We start from the raw sequence: 19,707 nt of genomic DNA, 5'->3' as shown, positions 1-19,707 counted from the left end.
GCAGGATTGGGAGCCGTTAACAACTACTCTCTGAGTACGGTTATCCAGCCAGTTATGCACCCATCTTATAGTAGCCCCATCTAAATTGTACTTTCCTAGTTTATCTATAAGAATATCGTGCGAGACTGTATCAAATGCCTTACTAAAGTCTAGGTATATCACATCCACCGCTTCTCCCTTATCCATAAGGCTCGTTATCCTATCAAAGAACGCTATCAGATTAGTTTGACACGATTTGTTCTTTACAAATCCATGCTGGCTATTCTCTATCACCTTACCACCTTCCAAGTGTTTGCAGATGATTTCTTTAATTACCTGCTCCATTATCTTCCCTGGCACAGAAGTTAAACTAACTGGTCTGTAGTTTCCTGAGTTGTTTTTATTTCCCTTTTTATAGATGGGCACTATATTTGCCCCCTTCCAGTCTTCTGGAATCTCCCCCGTCTCCCATGATTTCCCAAAGATAATAGCTAGAGGCTCAGATACCTCTTCTATTAACTCCTTGAGTATTCTAGGATGCATTTCATCAGGCCCTGGTGACTTGCAGGCATCTAACTTTTCTAAGTGATTTTTTACTTGCTCTTTCTTTATTTTATCTTCTAAACCTACCCTCTTCCCGTAAGCATTCACTATACTAGACATTCCTTCAGACTTCTCAGTGAAGACCGAAACAAAGAAGTCATTAAGCATCTCTGCCATTTCCAAGTCTCCCATTACTGTTTCCCCCTCCTCACTGAGCAGTGGGCCTACCCTGTCCTTGGACTTCCTCTTGCTTCTAATGTATTGATAAAAAGTCTTCTTGTTTCCCTTTATTCCCATAGCTAGTTTGAGTTCATTTTGTGCCTTTGCCTTTCTAATCTTGCCTCTGCATTCCTGTGTTATTTGCCTATATTCATCCTTTGTGATCTGACCTAGTTTCCATTTTTTATATGACGCCTTTTTATTTTGTAGGTCACGCAAGATCTCGTGGTTAAGCCAAGGTGGTCTTTTGCCACATTTTCTATCTTTCCTAACCATCAGAATAACTTGCTTTTGGGCCCTTAATAGCATCCCTTTGAAAAACTGCCAACTCTCCTCAGTTGTTTTTTCCCCTCAATCTTGATTCCCATGGGACCTTACCTATCAGCTCTCTGAGCTTACCAAAATCCGCCTTCCTGAAATCCATGGTCTCTATTCTGCTGTACTCCCTTCTACACTTCCTTAGAATTGCAAACTCTATGATTTCATGATCACTTTCACCCAAGCTTCCTTCTACTTTCAAATTCTCAACAAGTTCCTCCCTATTTGTTAAAATCAAGTCTAGAACAGCTTCCCCCCTAGTAGCTTTTTCAACTTTCTGAAATAAAAAGTTGTCTGCAATGCAGTCCAGGAACTTATTGGATAGTCTGTGCCCCGCGATGTTATTTTCCCAACATATATCTGCATAGTTGAAGTCCCCCATCACCACCAAATCTTGGGCTTTGGATGATTTTGTTAGTTGTTTGAAAAAAGCCTCATCCACCTCTTCCACCTGATTAGGTGGCCTGTAGTAGACTCCCAGCACGACATCACCCGTGTTTTTTACCCCTTTTAGCCTAACCCAGAGACTCTCAACACTTCTGTCTCCTATGTCCATCTCAACCTCAGTCCAAGTGTGTACATTTTTAATATATAAGGCAACACCTCCTCCCTTTTTCCCCTGTCTATCCTTCCTGAGCAAACTATACCCATCCACACCAACGTTCCAGTCGTGTGTATTATCCCACCAAGTTTCAGTAATGCCAACAATGTCATAGTTGTATTTATTTATTAGCACTTCCAGTTCTTCCTGCTTATTACCCATACTTCTTGCATTTGTATATAGGCAGCTAAGATACTGGTTTGATCTTGCCTCCCAGCTTTGCCCTGACCCTCCTTTCTCTCTGCCATTATAGCCCGTGCTCCCTCCTGTTTCCAACCCATCTCCCAGGTCTTGTTCCCCACTTACCTGTGGGCTTTGCTCACCTGTCCCCGTTGAACCTAGTTTAAAGCCCTCCTTACTAGGTTAGCCAGTCTGTGGGCAAATAAGGCCTTTCCCCTCTTTGAAAGGTGAACGCCATCTGTGCCTAGCAGTCCTTCCTCGAATAGCATCCCGTGGTCGAGGAAGCCGAAGCCCTCCTGGCGACACCATCTTCGCAGCCAGGCATTCACCTCCACGATGCATCTGTCTCTGCCCGGACCCCTACCTTCAACAGGAAGAATCGAAGAGAATACCACCTGCGCTCCAAACTCCTTAACCCGTACTCCCAGAGCCCTGTAGTCACTCTTGATCTGCTCAGTGTCACACCTCGCAGTATCATTTGTGCCCACATGGATGAGTAGCATGGGGTAGTAGTCAGAAGGCCAGATAATCCTCGACAATGCCTCTGTAACATCTCTGATACGGGCCCCTGGCAGGCAGCATACCTTCCGGGATGAACGGTCAGGGTGACAGATGGGTGTCTCCGTCCCCCTCAGCAGAGAGTCTCCAACTCCAACTTATGAAAGTCTGTGATGGATTGTGTGCAGTAGGCTCAGTGTCTGAGCGCAGGCCAGGGCAGGCAGCCTCTGTTCCCTACATCGGACCTACCCCCACATTTTGCTTTAGCAAAGAGACTGTGTTAGCATTTGTGCTACTGCACCTGTGCTCTGCTCCCAAAGTGTTCTGTAGTGGGGAGCGCTGAGCGCTGGTCTATGGGTCACGGGCCTATCGGGGTGTCGCTGAAACAGGGCAAAGCTGAGGGTGCACTGTGAACCTTAACTCTTCATTTCCCCTTCTAAGAACCGAGGGGACGGGAATCCTTACCCAGCAAGGTCACGTTCTTATAGTTCTCCTGCATGACGTCTCTGTAAAGGGCTCTCTGAGCGGGGTCCAGCACAGCCCCCTCTTCACTGGTGAAATACACAGCCACCTCCTTGAAAGTCACCGGCCCCTGAAAGAGCAAGAACCCCCAACTCTGCATCTGCTGCCCAGTGACAACCCCACCGGTCACAGGGGAGAGGGCAATCACATGGAAGCTCTGGGAGGCAGGATCACATTCCCTCCCCATCAGAGCAGCCAGGAGGCATCAGGGGGAGGGAAGAGAGAGAGAGAGCCCCTCGCCCCTTCTAACAGACAGAGATGGGAGGGGTCTTCACATTCAACACTCACCTACCTGCCAGAAGCTGATACAGGAGATGGAGCCCCCAGCAGGGTCCAGGGACAGCCCCCTGGCAGCAATCCCAACACCCTCCCCAGTGCCAGCACTTGGATGGGATGGGCTGTCCTGTCCTCCTCGGGCCTCACTGGGGGTTGCCCTCTGGCTAGTAGGTTCAGACTCCAGTATTGGAGGCTGGCACATTTCCCCAGCCCAGTCTGGGGGTGTGTGTTTCCTCTTGACTAATTAGAGAATTTCCACCCACAAACCCCATGGGTCTGTTGCTAGAATCTAGGCCCCACCGTAAACAAATCCCAGCTGGTTTGTCACCCCCTCTCCCCCTCCCTTTCTCCACCCTGGGCATTTCCTGCCCCCTCCCAGCTCCTGACCACCCCAGAAGCACCCACCTCCTATGTCTTTACTGCCCTTCTCCCGCCAATAGGGGCCCACCAGCAACTCCCCGATAATCCCTACCTGAGCTGGCTCCACGGCAGCCATTTCACTTCCCTGGAAGGATGGGATGTAACGCTGCAGCCTGTCAGGGCAAGAAGGGGACGTGTCAGAACAGGACAGTCACGTCACATCACAGTTCCCCCCGGCTCTTTCCTCACAGATGGATGTTCTCGACTCTATCATGCAAACAACAGAAATATTCAAAACACAATTAGTAATTGGGGGGGGGGGCTTTAACTACCCAGACACCTGTTAGAAAAGGAATTATTGGGGACACCTGTTTGCTTCAGAAGATGGACGTAATAACTAGGGGGACAGGCATTTCTGGGTTGATTCTGACTAACAGGCAGGAGTTCGTTAGCAAACAGAAGGTGGAAAGTAGGGTTACCATATTTGAACTTTCAAAAAAGAGGACACTTCATGTGGGGGAGCTCCACCCTCTATCCACTCCCTCCCCCTGACTGCCACCCACAGAATCCCCAACCCATCCAACCCCCGCTGCTCCTTGTTCCCTGATCACCCCCTCCCGGGACTCCTGCCCCTAACCATCCCCCGGGACCCCACCCTCTATCTAAGCTTCCCTTCTCCTTGTCCCTGACTGTCCCCTCCTAACTATTCCCCTAGGACTCCATCCCCTACCTGTTCCCTGACTGCCCCACCCCCTATCCACACCCCCGCCCCCTAACAGCCCCCCGGGACTCCCACGCCTATCCAATCACTCCCTGTCCCCTGATTGCTCCCCGAACCCCCGACCCATCTAACCCCCCTGCTCCCTACCCCATGACTGCCCTGACCCCTCTTCACACCCCTGCCCCCTGACAGGCCCTCCCCCAGAACCCCCGACTCATCTAACCCCCCTTCTCCCTCTACCCTGAGGCTGCAGAGGAGGGCGGGGGAGCCAGGGAGAAGGGGAGAGGCTCTGGCTGCCGGAGGGGAGGGGCCCGGCCTCTCTGTCAGCAGCGCCACGCTCTGCATGGGGAGGGAAATCCCAGACCTTTTGAATTTTACAAATTCCCCCCTGGACTTTATAACCCAAAAAGCCGGACATGTTCGAGAGAATCCGGAAGTATGGTAACCCTAGTGGAAAGCAATATGGGCAAAATCGTTCATGAAATGATGATTTCGTGATTCTAAGAGAAGGAAGGCGTTACAGCAGGAAAATAAGGACAACGGACTTCAAAAAGGCAGACTTCAATGAACTCTGAAAACTAGTATATGAGTGTGACATTTCCCTCAATATTCTCTACGAAATGAATATGTGATAACAGAGATGTACTTTGTGCAAGGTGGGTTCTGTCAAATATCATTGGAAAGGTTATAATTTACTGACGTGCATCCGACGAAGTGGGTACTCACCCACGAAAGCTCATGCTCCAATACGTCTGTTAGTCTATAAGGTGCCACAGGACTCTTTGCTGAATTTACTGACTGTGATTATCCAATTTGTGTGCACATATCATTTCTGTATCTGAAGCTGGGAATATTGACTATGTATTTGTATTTCAACTATGCTACTTTGGGTGACGCCCATTGCTAACATTTCAGGTACAACAATGGAAAAGCCAAACAGGGCGGATGGGCCATCAGCGAAGACAATGGACTGTGAAAAGGCTCCATACTGCCAATGACTCCTGGACGCTGTGATACTACAGAGTCAGGTGGTCTTGTCACCGGATACTCAACATTACCTGGGACTTCTTGTAACTTTCCACTGGAAGGGAAGGGGGATCAAGTTTGGGAAACAAAGGATTTCCACCTTACGTAAATCCTATTTAAGGGTAGGAAGGCAAATGAGATTCCTCTTCTCCATGGCCTGTCTGCCCAAGAAGAAAGACTGCTAAAGCCACCTGAAGAGAAAGCGGGGGGAGGGGGGGAGTCCAGACTGAGACAGGGGTCCAGTCTGAAAAGAAATGTAACTGGAACTCTGAACCAGAGACACTTTGCAACCTGCCTGAATAAGATTTAGAGTAAGAAATTACATTGTCAAGTATCAAGGAGGGGTAGCCATGTTAGTCTGGATCTGTAAAAAACGACAAAGAGTCCTGTCGCACCTAATAGACTAATAGATGTATTGGAGCATAAGCTTTCGTGGGTGAATACCCACTTCGTCAGATGAACATAGTGGAAATTTCCAAGAATCAGGCTAGAGATAAGGAGGTTAGTTCAATCAGGGAGGATGAGATCCTCTTCTAGCAGAGGAGGTGTGAAAACCAAGGGAGAAGAAACTGCTCTTGTAGTTGGCAAGCCATTCACGGTCTTTGTTTAATCCTGAGCTGATGGAGTCAAATTTGCAAATGAACTGAAGCTCAGCAGTCTCTCTTTGAAGTCTGAAGAAGACCAAAGGTGACAAGGAACCCCAAGGAGAAGAATTCATCTCCAAGACCCAGCCTAAGATAACAGCTGCCAGGACTCTCCTGCACAACCATGATGTGTGGCAGCTAAGATCCAGAGACTGACCTTGCCTGGCCAACAGGGGAAGGTTGCCTGCCTGTACCAGGATTGGTGAGCACGACACTGTGTGCTTAGTATGTGTATTCTGCTTGTTTGGGAATTGTCAATAAATAGAGGATAAGGATATTACTGTGTGAGGCTCTTTCAGTGGCTAAAGATCCTGCCATCCCACAGGAAGATGCACCCTGAGCACCAGGAATTGGGTAAGGGTGGATGTATAAATTAACAGGGCTGTACCTTGATCCCTAGGAACTGGGTAAAGGTGTGTGTGTCCCTACAGCATGGAAGAGTTAGAGAAATGTTTGTGGGTAACAAATTTGGTGGAGAGAATGCAGGCAGCCTAAGGTCATTTGGACCGAATTGATCCAGCCAAACACAGTAATAGCAGAGTACTTGTGGCATTGTGTTAAAAGGCGACCACTGCTTGGCAGAATGTTCACCCTGAAGCAACAGGAGGGAATGGAAACCAAGCAAAGGGACCAGGAGGGGTGGGTATTAGCTGAGGAGGTAGCGGAAAGGGGTCCACGCCCATGGGGACAATATTTGTTCCAGGGGAGAGATGCCCTGGATTCTGCTTATAAGGGGTTTGAAGCATTCTGTAAGTGCACAAAACCAAAACCAAAGAAAAGGGCTGTGAAAGCAGCAGCAGCCTGGGCATTGTGGAAAACAGTCACCAATCTCTCCAGCCTGGTAGCTACTCCAGGAAAGGCAACTGGAGGATACAAATTTGATTTGGCTGTAGTCAAGGACACTCTGGCTCAGTGTAAGGCATCTGAATGTGCCAGGGCAGCCTCTGTATTACAGAATGTAACCACTCTGCAAGCAAAAAACGGGAGACTGTGAGCAGCGAAAGCGGACAGTGGAAAGCCTGAATAGTGAGCTCTCCGAGTTGCAACTGAATCTGGGAGATGCACAGGCAGCTGTCAGAGCAGTGTTACGGGAAAATAAAGATCGGGCCCAGACAGGCAGTGATCAAACAGCCTACAGGCAGCGAATAGAGAAGCTGGAAAGCATGTAGGGGGCCCAGAGAGGCATTGTGGCAGCTATACAGGGGAGTGTGAGCATGGGCACTAGGGACACAGACACTTGGAATAGGACTAGTTGGAAGGATCCTGGATGCCCATACCCCGCAGATGTTCTTCCTGAGGGGCCCTATGCCCCTGTACACAGGGAAGTGCAGGATTTGAAATTAAAGACACAAGAGCTCAATCCTGTGGCTCCAGTGATCACAAGGTTGATAACTAGTGAGGAACCTAACCCAGATGATGCACAACAGCAAAGGCAAACCAGGAAAACCATTACTGAGGTTTCTGATTTTACCCCAGATCAGGTCCAGGCATCTGCTCAGCTACTGGGACCGCTAGAGAAGGACACATGTCTGGAATGGATGGTGAAGGTGTCCCAGACTGGGTGGAGGCTGGCAGATTATGAGGTTCTGGCCCAGGCCTGCACTAGTGCCTCTGATTGGGCAGTAATTGTATGTGATTAAGAAGGAGATTTTGGCCATGGCCTCTGGGTTTGTGCCAGTGGTTTGAGGAACTGCCCCTGATTTTGAAACAGTGGCTTTTAAGACTGCATTGCTCGATGGTTTAAATTCAACAATGAAAGTGATTCTAGGACCCATAGATCCAGGTACGGGATACCCAGAGTTAAAGCAGGATATTTTTCCAACAGCGACAGTTTTTCGAGACCCACACAGACAGACAGGAAAAGGAAATAAGGACAGGAGACTAGAGCCTGTACAGGCAGTAACTTTTGCCAACAATTGGCCCCCAGATCTGAGGGGAGCCAGGGGAAAAGGGGCTTGATGCACAGTGGCATGGCAAAGGAAGAGGACAGAGAGGTGCAATGAGCAGCAGAGGAGCAAGAGGAAGAAATGTGTATCAGGCGCAGAATAGAGGCCATTTGGCTGAGGGTGAAAAAGATACATTGAGAGCAGAAGTGTGGAAGAAACTCATGATGGCTGGGGAGCCAAAAGAGAGATGGGATGGGCAGCCCACAGGTGAGTTACTACAGAGAGCTGCCTAGTTAGAGAAGCAAAAGGAAGGGCTGACGGGGCTCCTGTTAATCCCATAACAGACCCTGAGCCATCAGCACCCCCTCAGCAGGGGTGCCCAACTCCCAGGACTCCAACTAAGGTTGTGGCTCAATCAATATGACAAATGGGGGCGTCCCACTGTAGGGTCAATGATGGGGAGGGCAGGGGAACAGACATGTCCCACTATGCTAATCAAGTATCAGAGGGGTAGCCATGTTAGTCTGGATCTGTAAAAGCAGCAAAGAATCCTGTGGCACCTTATAGACTAACAGACGTTTTGGAGCATGAGCTTTCGTGGGTGAATACCCACTTCATCAGATGCATGTTACATGCATCTGAAGAAGTGGGTATTCACCCACGAAAGCTCATGCTCCAAAATATCTGTTAGTCTATAAGGTGCCACAGGATTCTTTGCTACTATGCTAATCGACACTGGAGCATCAGTCTGTGTGCTTAGAGAGCACTGGTTTCCCAGAGACACTGTGGAAACAAAGCAGTCAACCCAGCTGGTGTTGAAAGCCTCTATTACAAGACCAATCCTGACCCGTGTAGGGAATCAGGAGTCATGGATCAAATACTGTGTTCAGAAACAGGATCCCACAGTGAGTGGTAACAAGGAGGGTGGAATACTGGGAATGCCTTACCTTAATCAGGGGGGCTGATAGTGGATTTAGCCAAGGGACTCTTATGGGCAAATGGTGAAGAGCCAGCAGAAACAGACATTAATGCCACATATAGACATGCGCCTGTAAAGGCCCCAGAAGGAGGGCAAGCAGAAGATGACGACCCAAGGGTGAAAAAGTTTCCTGGAGTTTGGGCTAAAAATAAATTGAAGTGTGGAAATGTGGTATACGTGCCGTCAAATGGGTGAAGACGTTGTTGAAAGGCTGTACTCAGACAGTAATCATTAGTGGTTCACTGTCCAACTGACAGGATGTCTACTAGGGGTTTCAAACTCAAATGACCACGAGGACTAGTACATTGGCCTGAGGGTCACATCACTGACACGCCCTCTGCTGCCTCCAGCCCTGCCCCCACTCCACCCCTTCCATGAAGCCTCGCCCCTGCCCTAGTCCAATCTCTTCACAACCCAGGGGGTGCAGGAGGAGTGCAGGAGTGCAGGGGCTCAGGGCAGGGGGATGGGGTGCAGGACTGATTTAAGAGGGGGAAGGGGGTTCAGCTGCAGGAAGGGTTTGGGGGGCGGGCTCTAGACCGGCACACACCAGGGGCAGGACAGGCTCTCTGCCTGCCTGCCTGCCCAGCTCCTACACTGTTACAGGAAGCAGCTGAAACCTGGGAGAGGGGGAGCACAGGTCTCTGTGCATTGTCCTGGCCTCTCCTCCAGATATCTTCCCTGAAGCTCCCATTTGCCGCGGTTCCCTGTTCCCAGCCAATGGGAGCTGTGGGGGGGCAGTTCCTGGAAGCAATGGCAACACACAGACCCCTGTGCCCCCCATCCCTCAGGTTCCGGCCACTTCCCGGAGCGGCGCAGGTGCAGGGCAGGCAGGCTGGGGGCCTGGCGTGCTCCCGGTGCGTGCTGAGCTGGAGTCGCTCTAGGTAAATGTTGCAGGGGGTGGAAGGCGGCTGTGGGAGGCGGAGGAGGGCTGCAGGGAACTGGTGGGCCACAGAAAATAACCCTACGTGTTTGAGACCCCTGATGTCTACAATGGGGTCCCCAGGGGCCAGTCCTGGATGTGATATATTGAATATTTTCACTAATTACCTGGATAATGGACTGGAGAGCATGCTGTTTAAATACACAGATAGCAGCTGTGAGGGGTTACAAGCGCATTGGAGGACAGGATTAGAATTCAAGGTAACATTTACAAATTGGAGAAGTGGACTGAATGAACAAGATGAACTTCAATAAAGACAAGTGCCAAATACTAGACTTCGGGAGAAAACCAAATGCCTAATTATGAAGCGGGGAATAGCTGGCTAGGATGTAATACTACTGAAAATGATTAGGGGTTACAGTGGATTACAAACTGAATCTGAGTCAACCATGTGACTCAATTGCGAAAAAACCTAATTAAGCACTGGACTAGATTAGCAAGAGAGGTGGTGGAATCCCCACCATCAGAGGTTTTACAGGACAGGTTGGACAAACAGCTCAGTGCTGGGGGCTGGACTAATTGCCCTCTCAAGGTTCATTCCAGCCCTAAAGTACTGTAACTCCTCACTTAACATTGTAGTTATGTTCTTGACAAATGCAACTTTCAGTGAAATGATGTTAAACGAATCCAAATTTCCCATAAGATTTAATGTAAATGCAGGAGGTTAGATCCCAAAGAAATTTTTTGGGGGCAGACAAAAGGCATATACAGTACTGTCCTGTGGTTGGGAGGTGCCCCTGGCTTACCCCACACAGGCACAGCCCACTGCAGGCCAGGATGCTAGGAAGCACCTTCGCAGCAGCAGCAGCAGCTTCCCCGGAGGAGAACAGGTGCCGACTTTGCCAGGAATGCTCTAGGCCCGCCTCTTCCTGTCCCCGCTCCACTTCAGGTCCACCTCCACTCCACCTCCTCTCCGGAGCACGCCACATCCCTCCCCGCTGTCCTGTTTGGTGGCACTTAGGACTTTCTGGGAAGGAGGGGGAGGAGTGGAGACACAGCACTTCTCCGCTCCTCCACCTCCCTCCCAGAAAGTTCTAAGCGTCGCCAAACAGGAAGCGCCGGGAGGGAGAGGAGGCAGAGAAGAGAAACTTGGGCAATGCTCCCTTGTAAAGTTGCTGCTCTTCCACAGAATCTTACAAACAGTGGACAGAGCAGGCAGCCAAACAACATTATAAGGGAGCATTGCACAACTTTAAACAAGCATGTTCCCTAAATGAACTGTGACCTAACTTTGAAACAACGTTAAGTGGGAGGACGTTAAGTGAGGAGTTGCTGTACTATGAGTCTATGCTGGCGAAATGTTTGGTCACTTGATTACAGCACTGACCAGCCCCTCCCACTAGCCCAAAACCACCGAGACATTTTGAAACTCTCACAGTAACAAAGTCTGGGAACCAAATGGGAGAGAAGAGCAGAACAAAAAGAGTGACACTGGGGGATTCCCCCTGACAGAGTCCCCAGAGCAGCGCACTCCCATCGCAGGGGGAACAGGGAGAGTCTTTCCCTCCCCCTGCACCTCACCTTGATCGTAGCAAAGTGAATCTGCCCAAGGATGCAACAATAAGTGTGTGGGGGCCGGTCAGAAATTGGAGAATCTCTCTCCTTAATTATTTCTCCCACTTCCCTTTTCAGTCTCTGTCTCCTTTTTCTTCTTGTGTCTCCCTTCCCCTGTCTCTCCCGCTCTGGCTGACAGCCAGTCCTGGGGGCTTGATCCTCCTATAGGTGGATCGGTTCCTGCAGTTACTAAGGCCACGTCCAGACTAGGAATTAAAATCGATTTTAGATACGCAACTTCAGCTACGGGAATAACGTAGCTGAAGTCGAATTTCTAAAATCGAGGTACTCACCCGTCTGGACGGCGCGGCATCGATGTCCGCGGCTCTCCGTGTCAATTCCGGAACTCCGTTCGGGTTGATGGAGTTCCGGAATCGATGTAAGCGCGCTCGGGGATCGATACATCGCGTCCAGACTAGATGCGATATATCGATCCCCAAGCAATCGATTTTAACCCGCCGATGCCGCGGGTTAGTCTGGACGTGCGCTAAGGGGAGGAGAGATATGGGGTGGGGAGGGGCTGTTCGTGCAGTGTCACTCTCATGCCCAGTCCCTGAGGTCTCCATGAATCACCTGGCGTCTCTGGCTCAGATATTGGTGTGGGCAGAGCCTTGGGTTGACCTATGGGACTAATTACAGCTGGTGACTCATGGTCACTCCCCAGCCCCGATCCCGCTGGGGGAGCAGCAGCTGCTCAGCCTAGGCTCTCAGATCGCAATGGTGGCAGCAGCGTCTGAACCAGGAAGCTCAACCCTAATATCCTGAGGCAGAGAAAGAGACAAGGAGAGAAACTGAATAACTTTCTCTCCTTTAGCAACAACTGAAACCCCCTCCCCACAGAGACACATCCTAATCCTATCTGCCATGTTAATTTGGAGTCACTCCCTGTTCTCACTTGCAGTGACTCCGGATTAACACGCGTCTCAGCGAGACCGGAAACGTAGCTCAGGAAGGAGGAGGCCAGACTCCTTTTAAAGGGATCATTGCAGCAGGGGAATCAAACCTCCTTCCGCCCCCTTCACTCCCAATATCCTGAGAGGCATTCACAGCAACAGTTTTCCACCCCCTCTGCCTGACTGCGCCCCCTTTAACACTGTCTGCCCCGCCCCCACCCCTGGCTGATTTTCCATTCCCCCCACCTGACCCCCCCATTTCACACCATCTGCCCCTCCCCCACCCCGGCTGATTTTCCATTCCCCCCACCTGACCCCCCCATTTCACACCACCTGCCCCGCCCCCAACCCTGGCTGATTTTCCAGCCCCCGCACCTGACCCCCCCATTTCACACCGTCTGCCCCTCCCCCACACCTAACTCAGAGTCTCAGTCCGGAAGGCCCCACGCGCGCTGCTCCTGCTTCCGGAGTCTCTCCGCCAATCAGAGAGCGGGGGGGGGCGCCATCACCCGCACCGCTAACCGCCTCCGCTCGACGGTTGGGCTAACGTCATTTCCGGCCCGAGGTGCGTCAGGAACTACGTCTCCCAGCATGCCCTAGGGCGCCGCCTAACTCTCGGGCCCCGCCCTGCCCCGTCCCTGCGGACGCGCTGACACCGGGTCAGACCCAGGAGGCGGGCTGGGACTGCGCAGGCGCGCGGAGAACGGAAGGTGCATGCTCAGTAGCACACGCTGAAGCCGCTGCGCCCTCACTCTGCCCTGCCAGGGGCCAATGGGGTGGGGGGATGGGCGGAGTCTGGGCAGTGCGCGGACACTGACGGTGGGGGTGGGCTGAGGGGGGTGTCAAACAGCTGGAGGCGGGGACAGGGGAGGAGCCAAGTCAGGGTGGGGGCGGGGCAGAACCCCGGCACGGGGAGGGGCTGCGGGGGCTTTTTTATCCCCCCTCCCACAGCGCAGCCGCCGCTGCCCAGGGATCCCGGCTGGTCACCAGGGGTCACTGCCCCCCCCGTGAGTGTGTGGGGGGAATAACCGGGGGCGCTTCCCCACTTAGCCACCAGGGGTCACTGCCCCCCCGTGACTGTGGGGGGGAATAACCAGGGGGGCTTCCCCACTTAGCCACCAGGGGTCACTGCACCCCATGAGTGTGTGGGGGGAATAACCGGGGGGGCTGCCTCACTTAGCCACCAGGGGTCACTGCACCCCCGTGAGTGTGTGGGGGGAATAACCGGGGGCGCTGGCCCACTTAGTCACCAGGGGTCACTGCCCCCCCATGAGTGTGTGAGGGGAGTAACCAGGGGGCTGCCCCCCTTAGCCACCAGAGGTCACTGCCCCCCCCATGAGTGTGTGGGGGGAATAACCGGGGTGGCTGCCCCACTTAGGCACCAAGGGTCACTGCCCCCCCCGGTGAGTGGGGGGGGGAGAAAAACCGGGGGATGGCTGCCTCACTTAGCCACCAGGGTCACTGCAACCGCCCGGTGAGTGGGGGGGGGGAATAACCGGGAGGCTGCCCCACTTAGCCACCAGGGGTCACTGCACCCCCCCCGTGAGTGGGGGGGGAACAACCAGGGGACTGTCCCACTTTGCCACCAGGGGTCACTGCACCCCCCCCATGAGTGTGTGGCGGGGAATAACTGGGGGGCTGCCACACTTAGCCACCAGAGGTCACTGCCTCCCCGTGAGTGTGGGGGGGGGAATAACTGAGGGGGCTGCCCCACTTTGCCACCAGGGGTCACTGCCCACCCCGTGAGCGTGGGGGGGGGAATAATAAGGGGGGGGCTGCCCCACTTAGCCCCTAGGGGTCACTGCACCCCCTCCTGTGAGTGTAGGGGGGAATAACTGGGGGGGGCTGCCCCACTTAGCTACCAGGGGTCACTGCCCACCCCGTGAGTGGGGGGGGAATAATAGAGGGGGCTGCCTCACTTAGCCACCAGGGGTCACTGTGGCAGTTGGGGGGCTATACACAGGCTACTGCCCCATGTAGTGCCAGAGATCATCCTCCCCCCACACATACAACTTCTGAGGGGTTGGAGCTGGGGGATACACACAGAGCACTGACATGTGGCTACAGGGGGCAAGGGGCTTACAGGGCACTGCCCCATGTGGCTACCAGCCGGGGCGGCTCCAGGCCCCAGCACGCCAAGCACATGCTTGGGGTGGCAAGCCGTGGGGGTGCTCTGCCGGTCATCGCGAAGGTGGCAGACAGGCTGCCTTCGGCGGCTTGCCTGTGGGAGGTCCGCTGGTCCCACGGCTTCGGTGGCCCTCCCGCAGGCACGGACCCTCCGCAGGCACGGCTGCTGGAGGTCTGCTGGAGCCGCAGGATCAGCGAACCCTCCGCAGGCAAGCCGCCGAATGCAGCCTGCCTGCTGTGCTTGGGGCGACGAAATGCCTAGCGCTGCCCCTGCTACCAGCAGTGGCCTAGCCAGGTTCTAACATCGGGGGGGTGAACACATAAAAAAAGACGCCACCGACATATCAACTTACTAATTACATCCACTCCCTCCCACTTCCTGCCCCCCAACACCCCGCCCTTGTCCCCTGACTGCCATCTCCTGAGACCCTCCCCACCCTAACTGCCCCCCTAGGACCCTACCTCCTGTCCCCTGACTGCCCTGACCCTTATCCACACCCCCGCCCCCAGACAGACCCCCCAGGATTCCCACGCCTATCCAACTGCTCCCCGCCCCGACAGGCCCCCCCCCATTATACACCGAGACACACCCTGTAATCCAAAGTCGGGGGGGGTCAAGGGACCACACACAGCTTCTGCCCTAGCACCTGGCTTTAGTGTTTAGCCAGAAGCCTTTGCGAGCACTCAGCCTTTTGTTCCATCCTTGACATACCAAGAAATAACAAGAGAGCGAAGGTCTCACCGTCAGGGCTGCAGGCGGCCACGTCCCCTCTGTTTGACCACTGCCATTGCAGGAGAGAAGGTTTCAATGGAAATGAATGCCCTGGCTCAGACAAAAGACACAGGAAGGTTTTGCTGTTCATAGATCTGTGTGAAATTGAGGTGGGAAATGAAACACCCACATGGTGGCACAATGCCCTACGGAATGAGAGTGAAGGACTCGCTGAGAACTGAATTAATGCCACTGTAGGATTAAGAAACATTTGTTTATTTTGAGCACATCATAGGAAATGTGACATTAATTCAGACCCTGGGGAGGGCAGGGCTGAGGCGTCTTGAGCTCTTTGTAAAAACATGACTTTGATTCCCAAAAAGGGAGAGAGGCAAAGCCCAGAGCTGCCTTTAGTCTCAGGCTGGGGTCTCCTGGGTGGTGGAAACGTCCCTTGTTCACTGCTGATTTCATGGGATCCTTTTGCTGCAAATTCTCCAGAGTCCCGGCTGGAGGGAGGGGGTTACCGCACAACCTGCAATGCTGGGGAGGAGACCCTGGAAGGGGAGGAAGGGACAGAAAACAGAGAGGAAGGAAACAGAGAAAACACCTTTTCTCTCAGCCCTCCCTCTCCCAGCAAGAAATGTTATAAATGGGGCAACTCCCCACCATGAACAGCAGAGGAAACACAGAGAGATTCACCACACGCTCAACAGTGATACTCTTGTGACATTATATGCCAGCAAGAGCAAAGAGCTTCCAGAGCTGACGTTGTGGGCTGCTGTAGTTACCTTCCCAGTTGCTGGAATAATTTGCAGCACGGAGACCTGGCTCAGGGCTGATCAGCAGGAAGATCTGAGTTAGCAGTTTGCAGCAAAAGCTTGGCTTTCCCATCAAGAAATCAGACACCAGTCTCCTACGGGACAGGCAGAGACACTCACCCCTATACTAACAAGGAAGAAATTAGGAGCTGCTTTTGCACAGGCACAGAGGAGAATCAACCAGGGAAGCTCCTCAGTGAGCTGTGTCTGCCACAGACCAGCTGGGACAGGGTTGGTCTGGGATCTGTGGGGGGTTTGCAGTAGAGGGAGGATCCAAACTGGGAGCATTGTCCTAGGACTATTAGGGGCCAGCAGTCACAGGGGGGAAGCCTGGTGGCACTGCAGGAGCCAGTGGTTACAGTGGGGCTGGGCTCTGGTGGGCACAGAAGGGGTGGGGTTTGGGCAGAAGGGGTGGGGCTTCCCCAAGCCAGGGGTTCACCACCACCCATGCCTGAACTATCCTTCCTGGTAACAAGGCAGAAGTGGGAAGTTCTGAAGAAAAAGAGTGAGAAAGGGTCACATGACCAGGAGGTTATCTATCTAGCTATGGTGAAAGGTTGATTAGAAGCAAACTAACGTGATAATCTTTTGTAACTTTTGATTGTTACTGTTACCAATGAAAATTAGAGTAAACAGGAAGTTAATTATTAGTTGAAGAATAAGATTCTAGTGTGATAATCCAAATTACACCAGAAAACAGAGTTACATTGTTTTTGTTAGTATTATAGGAAATGGTGGCTAACACTGAAAATCTTTGATGTCATTTTTCCTCTTTGGACTAAGAAGTTCTGAAGTAAAACCGCACACCAAAAATTGGAGTAGTGGAATATGAGAGAAATAATGTACATGAGAATATTGAACCAGTGTGATATTTCTATTTCAGATGGAATTTATTTCGATAAGCTTTAAAGTAAGTTTCTGTTAAGAGGAAAACTAGTTCAGGAAAAAAATTGTGTAAACTTTTACTCAGTCGAACTCTAAGAATCACTGGGTTCTCCACTTCTCTTCCTGCAAAGGAAAGTTGTGAAATCTGTCATGAGATGGCCACACATATTTTTAAGAATGGTGATGGATGCATGATGCAGTGGGTAGTTTTTCAGTTAACAACTTTTCCAACTGGAGTGGAACATGCTGTCTGCATCCAAGCCCTATTTCCCACCTGATTTGCCTGTAGACCTCTGGGGAAGCAGCATAAACCAAGGTGAGCTTAACTGTCAACCACAAAGATCCTTCACCTTCCTCATCAACTCTCTCTGTCTGGAACCGCCTGGTACCTTGACTGCAGCTAAAGCATCTACTGTGCAGGAGTCCAGAGGCTGAGAGCGCAGAAGAGTTCCAAACCTTTGTCATTTTACTATCTTATTGTTCCTGTTTCTATTGTTCGTGTTTCATTTTAACTAACTGGGAGGTGTTATCTTTCTAGTACACTAAGGTGCGACAAAGTGGCTCAGTGCATGTATCTGTGTTATCACCTGTAAGAGCCACCCAGAGGAGGTACCGAAGAGAATCATGGACCACATCCAAACAGCCCTAAAACTCTGCCCTGTGAAATCACTGAATGTGTGCGCCGCGTTCTGTGAAAGCATCTAACGAAACTCAACTAGCGGCTGTGACCTGTTCACCGAGAGCTGCTAAACAGCAAGGGCTGTGTCTGCGTTGGAGGGGGAAGGGGAGTGGTTAGCTACACAAGAGTGAATTCTAAGGAGGAAGCTTTAAATGGGGTTGAGGTTGTAGGCAGACTCTGAACAATCGGTTTCGGTATTGAAATAGTCCGTTGGCTCAGCATGGCTTGCACTGCCCACGTTAAGTTCTCTGACTGGGCTTTGTAACTGTGATGCTTTGAGGTTCATAGATTCATAGACTCTAGGATGGAAGGAACCTCAAGAGGTCATCGAGTCCAGTCCCCTGCCCTCATGGCAGGACCAAATACTGTCTAGACAATCCCTGATAGACATTTATCTAACCTACTCTTAAATATCTGCAGAGATGGAGATTCCACAACCTCCCTAGGCAATTTATTCCAGTGTTTAACTACCCTGACAGTTAGGAACTTTTTCCTAATGTCCAACCTAAACCTCCCTTGCTGCAGTTTAAGCCCATTGCTTCTTGTTCTAGCCTTAGCGGCTAAGGTGAACACGTTTTCTCCCTCCTCCTGATGACACCCTTTTAGATACCTGAAAACTGCTATCATGTCCCCTCTCAGTCTTCTCTTTTCCAAACTAAATAAACCCAATTCCTTCAGCCTTCCTTCATAGGTCATGTTCTCAAGACCTTTAATCATTCTTGTTGCTCTTCTCTGGACCCTCTCCAATTTCTCCACATCTTTCTTGAAGTGCGGTGCCCAGAACTGGACACAATACTCCAGTTGAGGCCTAACCAGCGCAGAGTAGAGTGGAAGAATGACTTCTTGTGTCTTGTTTACAACACACCTGTTAATGCATCCCAGAATCACGTTTGCTTTTTTTGCAACAGTATCACACTGTTGACTCATATTAAGCTTGTGGTCTACTATGACCCCTAGATCTCTTTCTGCCATACTCCTTCCTAGATAGTCTCTTCCCATTTGGCATGTGTGAAACTGATTGTTTCTTCCTAAGTGGAGCACTTTGCATTTGTCTTTATTAAACTTCATCCGGTTTACCTCAGACCATTTCTCCAATTTGTCCAGATCATTTTGAATTTTGACCCTGTCCTCCAAAGCAGTTGCAATCCCTCCCAGACCCGTAAGAGCTTAGGTCGCCCCCTGCCCTGTGACCCTGAGTGATTCTGTGCTGTGCAGCTTTAGCTCAGAGCCCTGGCACCAGCAGCCTGCTCACGGCACAGTGGCCTCACCCTGGCTGTCACCGGCTGGTTACTCCTCACAGGGTGACAGTCATAACCCTTCCAGTCCTGAGTCTCCCCAAACCCATCTCCCTGCAGTGTCAGTCCCTGGCACTGGACCCTCACAGAAGGTGTTGTGTTCACTGCCTCCAAAGAGACAGAGCTCGCCCCGACCTGCTCGATCCGATGAGGATTTTGCCCTTCAGTTTAATATGCAGCAATGAGGTGGTTCTGCAGTAAAACAAGAGTGAGTTTATTAATAGAGAACAGATATGTAAGTGATAATGAGTAAGAGCAGCAGGCATAGATGTGGCTACAAGTAAAACAAAGCCGGCTTTCTGGGGACTAAAACTTGCATTCAGCAATGTGCACCTTTTGTTTAAGCAGGTGTCTCACATTAAGTCTCCAGCAACTCTTGTCAACTCAGCCAGTCCAGCTCAGAGTCTCCTCAGTTTAAGAGGACCCAGCTTTGAGGCGCCAAGTGTGCTGCTGTACCTTATCATCCCCTCAGTGACGGATAACAAATGGTTTTTTTGCCTCTGTTTATATCTTCCCAAAGTTCTTTGACCCTGTTTCATGAGGCCAGGCTTCCTGAGCTGCAGGGTCCATCCCCCATGATATTCTCGGGGAGGCCCTGTAGCAATTGTTGTAGGACAAGGGCGTCCATTATCTCCCCTACCATTTGCATCTCGGGCCTCAGCCAGCGGATGGCCCAGTCCATAAGGCTCTAGACAAATGCCCAGGGCCACCCAGCCCCCATCTATCAGGCTGATGGGAACATTTAGCAGTATTTCTCTGCTGACAGGCCCACCCAGTCTAGGATGGCCACCCTCACCATCTTATAATTCCAGGCCTGTTCCTCACACAAGACAATGTAGGCCACTTGAGCATCTCTCACCAGGTAGGGAGCCAACCACAGGGCCAAGGTTGCCCTATCCCATCCAGCGCCCATGGCTACACACTCAAACATACCAAGAAAGACATCCGGGTCATCTGCCAGGACCATTTTACAGAGTCCAAAGCCTGGCGGCCAGGTGCCATCCCCTTTTGCAGGACTCACCACTCATTGCAGGAGTTGCTACTGCACTCTG

At 51.5% G+C, this 19,707-nt stretch overlaps 2 protein-coding genes across 10 annotated transcripts in view; one reads left to right on the top strand and one right to left on the bottom strand.

Moving 5' to 3' along the window:
* The window catches only part of LOC127039378 (zinc finger protein 135-like), a 49,992-nt gene extending 38,106 nt beyond the window's left edge, over positions 1-11,886 (bottom strand). For 2 of the 9 annotated variants that reach the window (XM_050933009.1, XM_050933014.1), the window contains exons 1-2: positions 2,804-2,901; positions 1,984-2,204 (exon numbers count right to left, since the gene is read on the bottom strand). Coding sequence is in view for 4 of the 9 variants with exons in the window: in XM_050933004.1 (XP_050788961.1) it covers positions 2,804-2,930; positions 3,609-3,632 (151 nt within the window). In the remaining 5 variants the exon portion in view is untranslated. Of the gene's footprint in view, positions 1-1,983; positions 2,205-2,803; positions 2,931-3,608; positions 4,232-11,819 lie in introns of those variants that run through there. The other 7 variants (XM_050933004.1, XM_050933006.1, XM_050933003.1 and 4 more) reach the window with 7 other exon arrangements.
* Positions 1-19,707, top strand: part of LOC127039354 (zinc finger protein 436-like) — a 131,216-nt gene that overhangs the window by 16,350 nt on the left and 95,159 nt on the right. The window lies entirely within an intron of this gene.

Source organism: Gopherus flavomarginatus, chromosome 23, assembly GCF_025201925.1.
Source record: "Gopherus flavomarginatus isolate rGopFla2 chromosome 23, rGopFla2.mat.asm, whole genome shotgun sequence".
Lineage (NCBI taxonomy): Eukaryota > Metazoa > Chordata > Testudines > Testudinidae > Gopherus > Gopherus flavomarginatus.
Note: the sequence above shows the minus strand (reverse complement) of the source record. Positions and strands in the feature narration are given on the sequence as shown.